Here is a 14,634-nt window from a genome sequence, read left to right as displayed (position 1 = left end):
TAGTGTATTGCTGAAATACTTTATCTTGCCATTCACTTTTGTTGTTAGTATGTTTCCTCTTTTCGCTAGAGGAAAATTTTTATCAAGCACTCCCTAAACCTTTTCGTCGTCGCGTCGTTTTTTTATTATCTTTAGATGTGGGGTCGAGCAAGAGCGGCTCTCGTCTTGGTACGCCGCGCGTCTTTGAGATGCTATTCGTCTGGGCCGATCGACTCCATCGCCTCGTACAGCGAGCTGGCGGACCTGCATAGGAAATTGGAGACACGATTCTCCGGCATCAAACTCTCTGATCTCCTCCACGGCCATCGGTACCAGCCCCATCTGAAACCCATCAAATTCAATATCAGCACCCAAAGAATAGACGTCGGCTCGTTGGTGGAGTTTAGGATCCGTCGCAGAGCCTACGGGCCTTCCAATAAAGACGAATCCCTGCACACCGTCGACAGCTACAGTCTGGGAATAGTGCTCTCTTCACCAAACCCAAGATTCCTCACCCCAAACCCTCTGGAGGTCCTCTCAGCCCACGGAACAGTGGTCTACGTTGATCCCGAGGACGTGACGTTTCGAATTCACCGCTTCATACAGCCAAAAGCCGTAAACACCGACCCCAATGTCTTGCAATACATCCTCCTGTCCACGGCACGCTACGCGACAACTATCGCCTCGAAACTCAGCAACCATTCGTTGCTGGACACGATTTACCTGCAGACAACTAATTACCACCACCAGAAGGGACTCAACCTGCACCATCTGGCCGCGATTGCGGTCCGTGAAATCCCACAGCTGGTGAAAACCAATATCCTGGACATTCCTGCTCTATTTCTTGCCAGCCACATGTTGATGGTCAACGACCCGGTGCGGTTCCGGTTTGTTCCGCCAGAGACGATCCCCGAAGACTATCTGGAGCCGCTTTCGGTGGCGACGATGTCATACTTTGCGAATCCGCACCATCTCGCGCACACGCTGCGCAAAATATTATCTCTGCCCGCAGAATTATTGAACGCAAACTACGGACATCTTTTTTGCGGCAAGTACCCCTTTGAGCTATTTCAGACTCTGCGTGAGGAAGGTTCGGTGCTGGAGGATCTTGTGAGCGCCATCAAGTACGCCATTGAGTACCCGCATCCGCTTCTGCTTCGACATTTGAGAAAAGTTCTGGGCCGAAGCGTGAGCCCAAGAGAGCTCTATGAAATGCTGGTACAGTCCGAGGTGTGTCCGCCAGGCTGGAACCCAGTGCTTTCCTCAGGCATTTACGGTCTTCCCACCAGTGCAGGCATTGTTTCGGAAGACCAGCTGAAATTGCCCGCAAAAATCAAGTCTGACCGTAGGGTGAAAGATCCAGAGAGAACGAACAGCCAAACCAAATATAGACTGGCAGATCGGCTTCTTTTTTCGTCGCAAGACGACTCGATCAGCAGCACCACGTTCAGTTTTTACCTCCCTGTGGCGTCACAGGACATCAACGACCAGATGTGCGAGTTTCCAATAGCGTTCTCGCAAAATATTAATTATGCTCCGTTCTTCTCCAGGTTCAAAAAATCCATCCGCAACCAAAAGGCTCTGCGGGTGTCTTTCAGATACGACATGTACAAAATAGAAACCGTCGAGAAGCCCGAGATCGAAATCGGCTACGAGTATATCGACGGCTACACGGACATGGCCGCGAACTATCCATCTGCTGCTTTCAGCCTGTTCACCAAGATGGACATGGAAATGAAGGACGCAATCCAGCGGCTTTATTTTCTGCTCAAGCACAAGGAGAAGTTGCGGCTGGAGAACGGCTATCTGAAGACCGAAAAACAAGCCCAAGAGACTAGCGAATGGTACGTGAGAAACTGCATTTTTTTCTGCGAAGAGCTGCTCAGTGAGTACTGTCTGAAAAAAAATATTCCACTCATTGGCCGCGTGAGTCCCAAGCTGGCCACCGAGTCCGAGGACACTCGCTCGTACTCCGGCTTCTTCAATCTGTTTAGCCGCGACGCAAACTCCTACCAATCGTTTGTCGACATCGGCAGGGCCTACAATAAGGGAGTCGTTTCCGCGACGGACCTGGTGTGTGCTCTGCGGTACCTGGACGGGTTCCGGGTGCAAGTTTTGAGCCGGCGTAACTCGGCGTATGCCCCACTGGGTGCTAGAGCGCACGCGTCGTTTTTTTCGCCAGGATATTTGGAGTCGTACATCAACAACGCCCAGTTGATGAACTATCTTCAGGGACGGAGACTTTGGAGCATGGAAAAGCTTCTGTTCCAATTTCTGGGAAATTCCGAGTCGCTGTTGCAAATGCACAGACGACTGCACAGATTCCGCGTCCTCAGCGAGCTGGAAAACCGGCTGGAGGACGACTTTAGCATGTTCCGGTGCATCATCACAGAGCCACAGGTCTCCAGCATCGTCAAGGGCTTTTGCCATGATCTGGAGGTGAATGTGAAGATCCAGGTCGACGCGGACCAGAAACTCATGGTGGGTGACCGAATTCTGTGTTCGCAGATCCTGGAGCTGGACCCTTACAGCGATAGAATTATCATGAAATAGAATAGTCATTAATGCATCTAATATAGCTTTAAGTCGCCTGTGATGAGGTCCAGCACGGGCTTCGGCGCCGGTCCCAGCCCTAACACGGTTGCGGAGCCGGCCTCGACTTGCGTCCGACCGGCGTCGTGAACAATGTACGCATTCACGTTCAGACTCATGGCCTTGGCGAAAAGAGTGTCCATCTCGTCCATGCCGGAGCATTTGAGCGTGATTTTCGCCTGGCCGCGGTTGTTCCAGCGCTGCAGAAGCGGCAGGTTCTGCGCCTCCGAGCCCGGCTCGGACATCAGTCGGTAGCAGGCAACGGCAGCATGCGCGCACTGAGCAGCAATTTTGCCCTTCTGCATGCCCAGATCGGCCCGGATCACCAGGGCCATGCGACACTCGCCGGGGATCTCGTTCAGCGGCCGCGAATCTATGGCCACGCCGTCCTGGTCCTCGTCGTCGCTCAGGCCCTCTGCTGAAGACGGGGTCTCTGAACTGCCAGCCGTGCTGAGCAAACTCTGGAACGGCGACGACACAGGCGACGGCCCGTAGACAGGAGCAATCAGCGCCCCTATGCAGCATCCGGTCACGAGCGAGATGGTCGCGATGGTAAGATACTGGAAGAGATGTGGCATAGGTGAATGATCTCGGAAAATTAAATCTTTTTTTTTTAAAATTATTTTTTTCTCGCCCTTCCTTACACCAGCACGCTCTTCTTCCTCTTCTTCTTGTCGTTCTTGTCAGTGAACTTGCGCCAGTTCGTCACTCTTTCGTCCCGCTTGCTCTCCCACGTGTCCCGAAGCCGCTTCTCCTCCTTGCGCTGCTCCAGTTCGGCGTCTTTTTCCTTCCGCTTCTTCAATTCCTCGTTCTGCTGCTTTTTCAGCTCCACTCGCCGTATGAACTCCTCCTCAATCAGCAACTCGCGCACCTTCGCTCTCCACGACTCCAAGAACTCGGCTGTCGTCAGCCGCTCGTCATCAACGCTCCAGCCGTTCTCTTTGATCAGCACCTTGCGCGCGTCGGTCCACATCTGATCCAGCCGTTTGCGCTCCTTGTCGTCCTGAAGCGCATTCGACGCCTTTTTGAGCAGATCAAACGCCTCCACGGCGCGCGGATGGCTCGTCTTGTCCGGGTGGATCAACAGCGACTTTTTGCGGTACAGCTTGGAGACATCAGCGACGGAGATGCCCGGCTGCACCCCTAGCACGGAGTAGTGATCCAGCTTGCACTGGCGCAAAATGCGGTCTATTTCCTTGTCCTGACGGTTAGTGGCGGCCGGCGACATACTTACTCTTGCGAGCTCGGTTTCCTCGCGCTTGAGCTCGCGCTCGATATCAGTGCTCATTCTTGTGTAAAGATATATTTCTGGCTTTTCCACTTACCCGGCCTCGTCACATGAAAAAACACATGCCGGCCCATGTGCCACCAAATTGTTGGTGTAGTAGCACAATCCAGCCACACTATGCAGGCTGCCTGTCCATTGTGTCTGGCCACTCATCTCCAGCGTCGCTGCGATCTATGAGCAGATTGGCGGAACCACGTACACACCCGTCCACCAGGACCTTCCGAATCGGGAAGGAAAAATTTTTCATTTGTTGGACAATAAGCACCAATATATAAAACCCACATTCCTCGTATAATATCCAACTCATATTAATAGAAAATGGTTGAGTCTAGCGTTTTGGGATTCCCAAGAATCGGAGCTTTCAGAGAGCTCAAGAAGAACACCGAGGCCTACTGGGCAGGCAAGATCGGTGCCGATCAGCTTCTTGCTGTTGGTAAGGAGATCAGAGAAAAGAACTGGAAGTTGCAGAAGGAAGCTGGTGTTGACATCATTCCTTCCAACGATTTCTCTTTCTACGACCAGGTCCTGGACCTGTCTGTCCTGTTCAATGTGATCCCAGAGAGATACACCAAGTTCGATCTTCCTCAATTGGACGTCCTGTTCGCCATGGGTAGAGGTCTGCAAAGAAAGGCCACCGAGACCACCAAAGCCGTCGATGTGACCGCTTTGGAGATGGTCAAGTGGTTCGACTCCAACTACCACTATGTCAGACCGACCTTCTCCCACTCCACCGAGTTCAAGTTGAACGGCCAGAAGCCTGTTGACGAGTACTTGGAGGCCAAGGCCCTTGGCATCGAGACCAGACCTGTTCTTGTTGGTCCTGTTTCCTACCTGTACCTGGGTAAGCCAGACAAAGACTCGCTTGACCTGAAGCCAATCTCCCTGCTTGAGAAGATTCTGCCTGTCTACACCGAGATCTTGAAGAAGCTGGCTGACGCAGGCGCCAAGGAGGTCCAGATCGACGAGCCTACCTTGGTCCTGGACTTGCCAGAAGAGGTCCAGGCCGCTTTCAAGACCGCCTACGAGACTTTGGCCAAGGCTGAGGGTCTCCCAAAGCTGATCTTGACCACCTACTTCGGTGATGTCAGACCAAACCTGTCTGCTATCAAGGGCCTGCCGGTTGCCGGTTTCCACTTCGACTTTGTCAGATGCCCAGAGCAGCTGGACGATGCTCTTGCTCTTGTTTCCGACAAGCAAACTCTGTCCGTTGGTATTGTTGACGGAAGAAACATCTGGAAGAACGACTACGCTCAATCGATCGACTTTGTCAAGAAGGCTATCGAGAAGCTGGGCGCCAACAATGTCGTTGTCTCCACCTCCTCTTCTCTGTTGCACACTCCAGTTGACCTGGAGAACGAGAAGAAGCTCGACGCCGAGATCAAGAACTGGTTCTCGTTCGCTACCCAGAAGCTGGCCGAGGTCGTCACCATCGCCAAGGCTGTTTCTGGTGAAGACGTTTCTGCTGCTTTGGAGGCTAATGCTGCTGCCATTAAGAGCAGAAAGGAGTCCGACCTGACCAACGACGAGGCCGTCAAGGCCAGAATGGCCAAGATCGACAAGTCTCTGTCCACCAGAAAGTCTCCATTCCCAGAGAGACTTGCCAAGCAGAAGGCCAAGTACAACCTGCCTCTGTTCCCAACCACCACTATCGGATCTTTCCCACAGACCAAGGACATTAGAGTTAATAGAAACAAGTTCGTCAAGGGCGAGATCACTGCCGAGCAATACGAGCAGTTCATCAACTCCGAGATCGAGAAGGTCGTCAGATTCCAAGAGGAGGTTGGTCTTGATGTTCTTGTCCACGGTGAGCCAGAGAGAAACGACATGGTTCAGTACTTTGGTGAGCAACTGAAGGGTTACGCTTTCACCACCAACGGTTGGGTGCAATCGTATGGTTCCAGATACGTCAGACCACCTATTATTGTTGGTGATGTGTCTAGACCAAAGGCCATGTCCGTGAAGGAGAGTGTCTACGCTCAATCGTTGACCAAGAAGCCAATGAAGGGTATGTTGACCGGTCCTGTCACCTGTTTGAGATGGTCTTTCCCAAGAAACGACGTCTCGCAAAAGGTGCAATCTCTGCAACTGTCTCTTGCCCTGAGAGACGAGGTCAACGACCTGGAAGCCGCTGGTGTGACCGTCATCCAGGTCGACGAGCCAGCAATCAGAGAGGGACTGCCATTGAGAGCCGGCCAGGAGAGATCCGACTACTTGGAGTGGGCTGCTGAATCTTTCAGAGTCGCCACCTCTGGTGTCAGAGACGACACTCAAATCCACTCTCACTTCTGCTACTCCGACCTTGATCCTAACCACATCAAGGCCTTGGACGCCGACGTTGTCTCGATTGAGTTCTCCAAGAAGGATGACCCTAAGTACATCCAGGAGTTTTCCAACTATCCAAACCACATTGGTCTTGGATTGTTCGACATCCACTCGCCAAGAATTCCATCCAAGGAGGAGTTCGTGGCCAGAATTGGCGAGATCTTGAAGGTGTACCCAGCAGACAAGTTCTGGGTTAACCCAGACTGTGGTTTGAAGACCAGAGGATGGGAGGAGACCAGAGCTTCTTTGACCAACATGGTGGAGGCCGCTAAGGTCTTTAGAGAAAAGTACTAAGTCTGCTGGCTTAGGAGTCTGCTGCTACCGCATACATTTATTCAACATCAATGTCTGATGAGCACCTAATGATTATGACTTCATATCTTTATTTGTACACTGGTTTTAGTTAGTTTGGTATAAATGGGATTTCAACATCGATTGTTTAGAAACGAAAAATCAGTAACAAATAAATATTTTTTGTATTTTTATTTAATTTGTGGCAAAAAATGTCGGAGGGCCAATTCGTGGATAAGTTTAGAGAGCTCACCGGTGCTCCAGAAACTGTTGCCAGACACTTTCTGTCCCAGAACAACAACGATCTAGAGGTAAGTGGGAAGTTTGCTGTTCTAGAGGGCTAACAATCAGGAATCAATCAACCAGTACTATCTCCATGCTACTTCGGAACCAGAGCCCAAACGGGACCCTGGTTCACAAATCAAGTCATTTTCGGATATAAAGACACAAGACGAGGACGACGAGGATACCAATTTGTTTACAGGCGGAGAGAAATCGGGCCTGGAAGTGGAAAACCCTGATAAGAACCCATTGGGTCTTGTGGAGCAATTGATCAAGAAGGCTGAGCGAGAGGGAAGCGAGCCAGACCGCAGGCGTCCAATTGAGCCCAAGAAAAGCAAATTCACCGGAACCGGATACAAACTTGGATCAGTGGATAAGGCCGTGGAGTCACAGGTCATTGAGGATGCCAAACAGAAAGGCTATAAGGTGCCTGAAAAGGTTACGAGAACCATCACTTTCTGGAAGGAAGGATTCCAGGTGGGAGACGGCAAGCTTTACAGATACGATGACCCCGAGAACGCTGATTATTTAAGACAGTTGAATTCTGGACGCGCTCCATTGAGTCTTTTGAACGTGGAAATGTTCCAGGATGTTGACGTCACTGTGATCAAGAAGATGGACGAATCGTACACTCCGTCGAAGCCTAAACAAGGCGGGTTTACTGGCCGCGGCCAGCGTCTGGGTTCTCCTGTTCCTGGCGAGCCGATACCGGAACCAATTGTTGCAGAAACAGCCCAGAAGCCAGAGAAAGCTCCCGCTGAGGATCTTGGATCGGGAGACGCTAAGGTTCAGATCAGAATGGCGGACGGAACACGTTTGATCCACATGTTCGACTCTAACGACAATGTCAGCGCTGTTTTCGACTTTGTGAGGTCTCACACCGACTCGTCGCGGGACTGGAATCTGGCTTTTGCCTTCCCAATGAAGGTCATTGAACAGGATTCAAAAACCATCAAGGAAGCTGGACTGATCAACTCTGTTGTGGTGCAAAGATGGAAGTAGTTGTGATATATACATGTGGCACAGCCCGAAGACGTGGAAAAAATTTGTAAAATTAGTCAAGAGTGAAAAAAAGCCCGGCCTTGCACAATGATCAGCCAGTCTGTTGTCCAGCCGTCTTTTGACGATTTATATGCTATTATAGAGGCTGACAGAGAGCAGTACGCTGCCGATGAGAGGCCGAACATGTACCCAATCCACTCGTATTTTTCGGCCGAATACGTGACTCCTCATCTCGCTTACTTGAAGTTGACTCGTCCTGGAGACAAAAAATCGGAGCGGAGTCCCTCTTTTTTGTTTGAGAGTGCAAAGAACGGTGACCAGATTGACCGCTACTCGTTCATGGGCACCAAGCCTCGCAAGATTATCACCACAGGGCCGTTGCACGGCAAGGAAGCGGATCCACTTATATTTCTGGAGCAGGAACTCAAAAACATTCGCCAGGCGCTGCTTCCTGGTGTGCCGAAGCTTAGCGGAGGAGCGATTGGCTACGTCTCGTACGACTGCATCAAGTATTTCGAGCCCAGAACCAAGCGGGACCTGAAAGATGTCCTGGAGCTTCCGGAGGCCGCGCTGATGCTATTTGACTCGATCGTCGCATTTGACAACGTTTTCCAGCGATTCCAGGTGATCAGCAATGTGACGATCAGCGACAGCGACACCAAGGAAGATATTCAGAGGAAACACGCCCAGGCCGTTGAGCAGATCCAGAAGATCAAGCAGGTGGTCACTGCTCCCGAGGACCCGCTGATCTACCCGGAGCAGCCAAAAATAGTGGAAAACCAAACTTTCACCTCCAACATCGGCCAGAGCGGCTACGAAGGGTTTGTGACAAAGCTGAAGGAGCATATTTTGAAAGGAGACATCATTCAGGCAGTTCCGTCGCAGAGAGTTGCGCGTCCTACGTCTTTGCACCCGTTCAATATCTACAGACACTTGAGAACGGTGAATCCGTCACCGTACATGTTCTACATCGACTATCTCGATTTCCAGATCGTGGGAGCGTCGCCGGAGCTGCTGGTCAAGAGCGACAACAAAGATCGCGTCGTGACACATCCTATTGCGGGAACCATCCGCAGGGGCAAGACCAGACAGGAGGACGACGAGCTGGCACATATCTTGCAGTCGTCGCTCAAAGACCGCGCAGAGCACGTGATGCTGGTCGATCTGGCGAGAAACGACGTGAACAGAGTGTGCCAGCCGCAGTCGACGAAAGTGGACCGTCTGCTGAACGTGGAGAGGTTCTCGCACGTGATGCATCTTGTGTCGCAGGTGAGCGGCACTCTGAGAGGCGACAAGACCAGGTTCGACGCGTTCCGGTCGATTTTCCCGGCCGGCACGGTTTCCGGAGCCCCCAAGGTGCGTGCGATGGAGCTGATTGGCGAACTTGAGCGGGAAAAGCGCGGGGTGTACGCCGGAGCCGTTGGCCACTGGTCGTACGACGGAAAAACCATGGACACGTGCATTGCGCTGCGCACAATGGTGGTGAAGAACGGCGTGGCGTATCTGCAGGCCGGCGGGGGTATCGTGTACGACTCGGACCCCTACGAGGAGTACGTCGAGACGATGAACAAGATGATGGCCAACAACAACACGATAGTGGAGGCAGAGCGGCTGTGGGCCGAAAAAGTGGGGAGCATATAAATGAAACGAGGTGAAATATAAGTGTAGAATAAAATAAAATAAAATAAAATACACTTTTTTTTCTAGTTTTCAATGAGCCTGGAAGAGGTAGGTGTCCAGATCCTGCGCGTACTAACTCCAGATCGACCGAGATCTTGCCGACCTTGAGCTTTTGCGACAGCGGCACGACTTTCTGGCCAGCAAAACGGAGCAGAAGTACCAAAACCAGTTGGAAGTAACCAATTTCAATATTAACGAGCTGGTCGCCAGACTCGCGGCGCAAACAGACAGGATGACCAGCGAGCAGCGACGACGGTTCCACGGGACTACGCAGAACAAGACGGACGAGATCACATATCTACAAGAGTCCAAAGAGCGCGGTTCGTCTTGCTGTATTATAGTGTAATTATATTGGCGACTTGCAACTGAAACTCTGGGCCGAGGTATTCGCAAACACATACACCATGTATCCGATGGACCCCGCAATCCCCATGACGGCAAATACGCTTGCCAGTACGAGAATTGATAGAAAGACGCCCGAGTGGCGCTTATGAGCTCTAATGCCCGCCTTGATGTATTTTTTCAGCTTATGTTCGTACCCTTCCGTTTTCATAGCAGCTGCATCATAGAAAATTATGTTTTCTGCGTTGGTCTTCACACAGAGCGTCCACACGTTGAAGAGGTACGGGAGCATGTATGTGAGTGGGATCATCGTCAGCGCAGACGTGAACGCTGCCACTGCCATCACGTTCGGAACACCTGCACTGATAAGGAATATGACGACCCAGATCAGACACACCGTGGCCGACCAGAGCAGCGTTCCACGGACCGAGTTGAGCCGGAGGTTCCTGAATATGTCCGGGAGGTAGTTTTTGTAGAACACTTTGGCCGACAGATGGCCGTAGAACGTGGCCTGGACGAAACCAGTGATGAATGTGACAAATCCAAAGCCGCGCAGAGCGGCAACGTTGGCGATGCCCAGCGCGGCCGGCGAGTTTGAGAATTGGCCCTGTTTCGCGTACACATAGTTCCCGTACAGCAGATACGTTGCCAGGATGCACACCTGCGCCAGCAGCATGCTTTTCCAGAAGTCCCACGGTCTTCTCATTTCAGCCAGAATTTCCGGGAAAACCAGCAGCCCTGCAAAAACGTACGAGAGACTAGTCACGGAAACCAGTCGCGAGACGAAGTCCTGCGGAGCCACGGCGTAGCTGTGGACGTCGCCGCGGTCCAGGCCCAGAACGGCCTTCGCGTTGTCCCAGTTTGGCTCCTTGAAAAACCCCAGCTGCGCAAACAGGCATATATAATTGATGACAGATATCCAGACGCATAGATTGCCGAGCTGCTTAAGCTGCTTCAAATGGCCAATGACTGCCTGAACGCCGCACAGAAGCACCACGAGCCCGCAGAAACACACGCGCTGGTCCCGCATAATCTCCAGCCCCTCGGCCGCCCCAATGATGATGGTGGCAGAGGTCAAAATCATAGCCACAACCTGTAAAAAAACTATCACGTGTCGCCATGTTTTCCCGCCAAGCAGCTCGGCAATGTCCGCAAAGGTCCGCACGGGGTACTCTGGAGAGTCGAAAAATATGAACAGCCACCAGACCAGTCCGCCTGCCACCAGTGCAAAGCCAAAAAATACAAATAGCATGATGTTTCCTGGAACATAGCCTAGATACGACATGCTCTGGGGAACCAGCATGGCCCCCATAATTTCTGTCGTGAGAAGCCCGGCGCACGCAAGCCAGTGCGAGTTGCGCTCGCCAAGACTGTCGTCCCTCCAGGTTGTGTAGTCACTAGTGGGCTCGAGAGACTGGATCTTGAGAGAGCGGAAGATCCACTGGTTCCAGCACTGCAGATGTGCCTCGTGTTTCACTTCCTCGTACTGCTTTTCTATGAATCTCTGCGCGTAAAATAGCCTCGTGACCAACGGAACAGCCACAGGCTCGACGGCCTGCTCAGAGACGTCAGCTTCTTTTTTCATGAAAATAAATATTCCTGGCTGCAAAGATAAATACAAACCCCGGAATCGTCAGACTTTATTAATACGTGGGCAGCGTTCCAGACGACAACGCAGAGCGTTTGTGCCTGAGACGGTGACGAATAAGATACACAGGCTTCCGATGAAGTGGCGAAGCTGTCAGCTGGTCTGCAGTGGCCCTGGCTGGCACGAGGAGTACCAAGCAGACAGGAGACGCGGTACGAGATAAAGGGTATCACGTGACATACAGTCACGTGCCACAAACGAACAGCGATTTCTGCGTTTCGACGCGCACGGCTAGGCTGCTGAGACGTTGCCGGGACGGTGCTCCTGGTTCTCCTGTGTCCTTGAAATTTACAATGGCCGCTACTGGGGTGTCTCCATAACCAATCCCTTCCGCGATCGTAACTTGCCTAATCTGGGTCCGGCAGCTGTAACGGATTGGCAATGATCGCAATATATTTTTTCGTTCGGGAATCATTCGCGACAGATAAGATCACTGGATCCTTGGTTTGTCTCCTGGAGCCTCTGATGAGCGAGCAGGCTTGCAATCGGGAAGGGTGTGGATAGTGGATAGCTTCGAAGGCTCAAGCCTGGCAACTCTCAGGCGAAGCTGCTACCAAATCAAGCCCAAAATAAATAATATTTGGTCATGTATGCAAGGAGGCCTCTACTGGCCTTATCTGGCAGGGCAACAGTATAAAAGGGCCAAGGGATCCTGGTTGCTTTTCAACATGACTGTTGACAAAAACCACCACTATCTCTTCCAAGCTAAAGTCTCTGACAGACAACTCGAGTGTATTGGCACGGCCAAGGACGGCCAGTGGCTTGTTCTTCAGGACCCCAAGACCGGAGAGAAAAAGGAGATCTACGACGCCGTTTCTGGCGCTGCTGTGTGCTCGCTGAAGCACGGAGACAACGAAATCCTGTCCCAGATGAACGACTTCGCCAAGCAGTCCGCGTACACTTTCTGTGTGGCTTTTTCCAACACGGCTGCCGAGGACCTTGCGGAGTTTATGTGTTCCAAGTCCGAGGGCTGTTTCAGCTCGGCAATGTTTGTTTGTTCGGGATCGGAGGCCAATGAGCAGGCAATGAGGTACGCTGTCCAGTACCATATCGAGAAGGGCGATAAGGAGAGATACAAATTTATTTCCAGAACCAGCGCCTACCACGGCTACCTGGTTGGCGCTCTGTCCATTGGAGACAACCCAATGAAGCCGCTGCTCAAGAAAATGCTGCTTTCCGACGACCAAGTCCCCAAAATCTCGCGGCTCATGCCGTACAGAGACATGAAGCCCGGCATGTCGGAGGAAGAGTACTGCAAGATGTTGCTGGACAACCTGGAGCAGACTTTCGTTGACAACGGGCCGGAGAAGGTGGCCGGCGTGTTTATGGAGACCGTGAGCGGGTCCTCGATTGGCAACAGCGTCCCGCCAAAGGGGTATCTGGACGGAGCCAGGGCTATCTGCGAAAAATACGGAGCTCTGCTAATTTTGGACGAGGTAATGTGCGGCCTGGGCAGATGCGGCTACCCGTTCACTTTCATGGACCCCGAGTACGGGCTCTCCACGGGCGGGCCTGACCTGCTGACGTTCGGAAAGACCGTCGGCGCGGGAATTGTGCCGCTGTCGGGCGTCATGGTTGCGCCCAAAGTCGTCAACGCCATCAAGGAGGGATCCGGCACGGTCATGGGCTACCAAACCTACCACTCGCACTATCTGAACTGTACTGTTGGTCTGGCTGTGCAGAAGAAGATCTACAGAGACAACCTGATCGAAAACGTGAGAGAAGTCGGCGCGTACACCAAGGCGGCGCTCCAGGCGGCGCTCAAGGACTGCAAGGTGGCTGGCGACGTGAGAGGTGCCGGAAACTTCATTTCTGTGGAGCTGGTCAAGGACAGGGCGACCAAGGAGTCGTTCCCGTTCGAGAACAACATGGCCAAGGTGCTGCAGGAAAAGACGTTTGCCCGATCGGCGCACTTTATGTGCATCAACGGGTGCAACGGCTACGAGTACGTCGACGGCAAGCTTGTGCAGCACGGCACCCATATTACGATGGCGCCGGCGTTTGGCTACTCCAGGGAGGACGCCGACTTCATTGTCCAGGTGCTGGCCGACACCCTGTTTGAGATTGAGAGAGAGTATCTATAGTATTAGTAATTGCCACATTTTCGTTTTTGGAAATACCCGTTTCTGCTTATCATATAAATAGGCCCTCGCGACCTGCGAAAAAAAATAAAAATGTCTGTTCTTGTCACCGGAGCCACAGGCTTCATTGCGCTCCACGTTGTCGACAAATTGCTCGCCAGAGGATACACCGTGATCGGCACGGCGAGATCAGAGCAAAGATACGCCCCGTTCCTCGCCGAGTTCCAGAAAAAGTACCCCAACGGCAAGCTCTCGTTCGAGATCGTGCCAGACATCGGCGCGGACGACGCCTTTGATCACGTGCTCCAGGCTCATCCTGAGGTCACCAAGGTGCTCCACACCGCCTCACCTTTTTCGTACGGCCTGAACAAGCCGTTCGAGGAGGCGTACCTGACTCCTGCCGTCAACGGCACGCTCAACATCCTCAGAGCCACCAAGAAGTACGCCCCGCAGGTCACCCACGTTGTGGTCACGTCCTCGTTTGCGGCGGTGAAGAAGGTCGGCGACGAGCTGTACACGCACGTCCACACGAAGGACTCGTGGAACCCCGTGACCTGGGACGACGTCGACAGCGAGAACGTTGCGTACGTTGCGTCCAAGATCTCTGCCGAAAAGGCTGCGAGAAAGTTCCTCGAGGACGAGAAGCCGGGCTTCAGTCTCTCCACGGTCAACCCGCCGCTGGTGCTGGGCCCGCAGCTGTTTGACGTTGCCGTCAGCGAGACGCTCAACACCTCGAACCAGTACATTGTCGACATTGCCAAGTTGACCGACAAGAACGGAAAAGCTGCCAAGATGAGCTCGTTGGCCGTCGACGTGAGGGACGTGGCCGAGTTCCACGTGCTGCCTCTGGAAAAAGAGGCCGTCAGAAGCCAGAGAAACTTCATCGCCTCGTCCAACTTCTATCCTGGCGAGGTGGCTGCCATCATCAGGAAGAACTTCCCGCAGTACGCCGACAAGGTGCTTGACCTGGACGACCTGCCAAAGAAGGAGATCAAGTACGACCTGACCTCGGTTGTCGAGCCGCTGGGAGGCTACGACTTCATCCCTCTGGAGAAGTCTGTCGTCGACACGCTGACCCAGTACTTCAAGAAGTATCCGCTCTAGGTGTGTAGAGGTAAATGGCAACC

At 52.6% G+C, this 14,634-nt stretch overlaps 8 protein-coding genes across 8 annotated transcripts; 6 read left to right on the top strand and 2 right to left on the bottom strand.

Moving 5' to 3' along the window:
• Positions 1-135: 135 nt before the first annotated feature.
• Positions 136-2,532, top strand: KL928_004773 (uncharacterized protein; the record flags this gene model as incomplete). The annotated part of the gene is made up of 1 exon (XM_043205508.1): positions 136-2,532. The coding sequence occupies one exon, from the start codon at positions 136-138 to the stop codon at positions 2,530-2,532; it is 2,397 nt and encodes a 798-aa protein (XP_043057768.1).
• Positions 2,533-2,549: 17 nt separating this feature from the next.
• On the bottom strand, positions 2,550-3,859 carry KL928_004772 (uncharacterized protein; the record flags this gene model as incomplete). Its single annotated transcript, XM_043205507.1, has 2 exons — positions 2,550-3,030; positions 3,306-3,859. The coding sequence occupies 2 exons, from the start codon at positions 3,857-3,859 to the stop codon at positions 2,550-2,552; spliced, it is 1,035 nt and encodes a 344-aa protein (XP_043057767.1).
• A 318-nt stretch (positions 3,860-4,177) lies between these two features.
• Positions 4,178-6,475, top strand: KL928_004771 (uncharacterized protein; the record flags this gene model as incomplete). Its single annotated transcript, XM_043205506.1, has 1 exon — positions 4,178-6,475. One exon carries the CDS (start codon positions 4,178-4,180, stop codon positions 6,473-6,475), a length of 2,298 nt encoding a protein of 765 aa, XP_043057766.1.
• A 209-nt stretch (positions 6,476-6,684) lies between these two features.
• Positions 6,685-7,756, top strand: KL928_004770 (uncharacterized protein; the record flags this gene model as incomplete). The annotated part of the gene is made up of 2 exons (XM_043205505.1): positions 6,685-6,741; positions 6,809-7,756. The coding sequence occupies 2 exons, from the start codon at positions 6,685-6,687 to the stop codon at positions 7,754-7,756; spliced, it is 1,005 nt and encodes a 334-aa protein (XP_043057765.1).
• Positions 7,757-7,843: 87 nt separating this feature from the next.
• Positions 7,844-9,397, top strand: KL928_004769 (uncharacterized protein; the record flags this gene model as incomplete). The annotated part of the gene is made up of 1 exon (XM_043205503.1): positions 7,844-9,397. One exon carries the CDS (start codon positions 7,844-7,846, stop codon positions 9,395-9,397), a length of 1,554 nt encoding a protein of 517 aa, XP_043057764.1.
• Positions 9,398-9,782: 385 nt separating this feature from the next.
• KL928_004768 (uncharacterized protein) lies at positions 9,783-11,363 on the bottom strand (the record flags this gene model as incomplete). The annotated part of the gene is made up of 1 exon (XM_043205502.1): positions 9,783-11,363. One exon carries the CDS (start codon positions 11,361-11,363, stop codon positions 9,783-9,785), a length of 1,581 nt encoding a protein of 526 aa, XP_043057763.1.
• Positions 11,364-11,502: 139 nt separating this feature from the next.
• KL928_004767 (uncharacterized protein) lies at positions 11,503-13,510 on the top strand (the record flags this gene model as incomplete). Its single annotated transcript, XM_043205501.1, has 2 exons — positions 11,503-11,578; positions 11,886-13,510. 2 exons carry the CDS (start codon positions 11,503-11,505, stop codon positions 13,508-13,510), a joined length of 1,701 nt encoding a protein of 566 aa, XP_043057762.1.
• A 90-nt stretch (positions 13,511-13,600) lies between these two features.
• Positions 13,601-14,611, top strand: KL928_004766 (uncharacterized protein; the record flags this gene model as incomplete). Its single annotated transcript, XM_043205500.1, has 1 exon — positions 13,601-14,611. One exon carries the CDS (start codon positions 13,601-13,603, stop codon positions 14,609-14,611), a length of 1,011 nt encoding a protein of 336 aa, XP_043057761.1.
• Between the last annotated feature and the right edge of the window lie 23 nt (positions 14,612-14,634).

This window comes from Ogataea angusta (assembly GCF_019207475.1).
Source record: "Ogataea angusta isolate 61-244 chromosome Unknown 61-244_NODE_11_length_350522_cov_89.849751, whole genome shotgun sequence".
Lineage (NCBI taxonomy): Eukaryota > Fungi > Ascomycota > Pichiomycetes > Pichiales > Pichiaceae > Ogataea > Ogataea angusta.
Note: the sequence above shows the minus strand (reverse complement) of the source record. Positions and strands in the feature narration are given on the sequence as shown.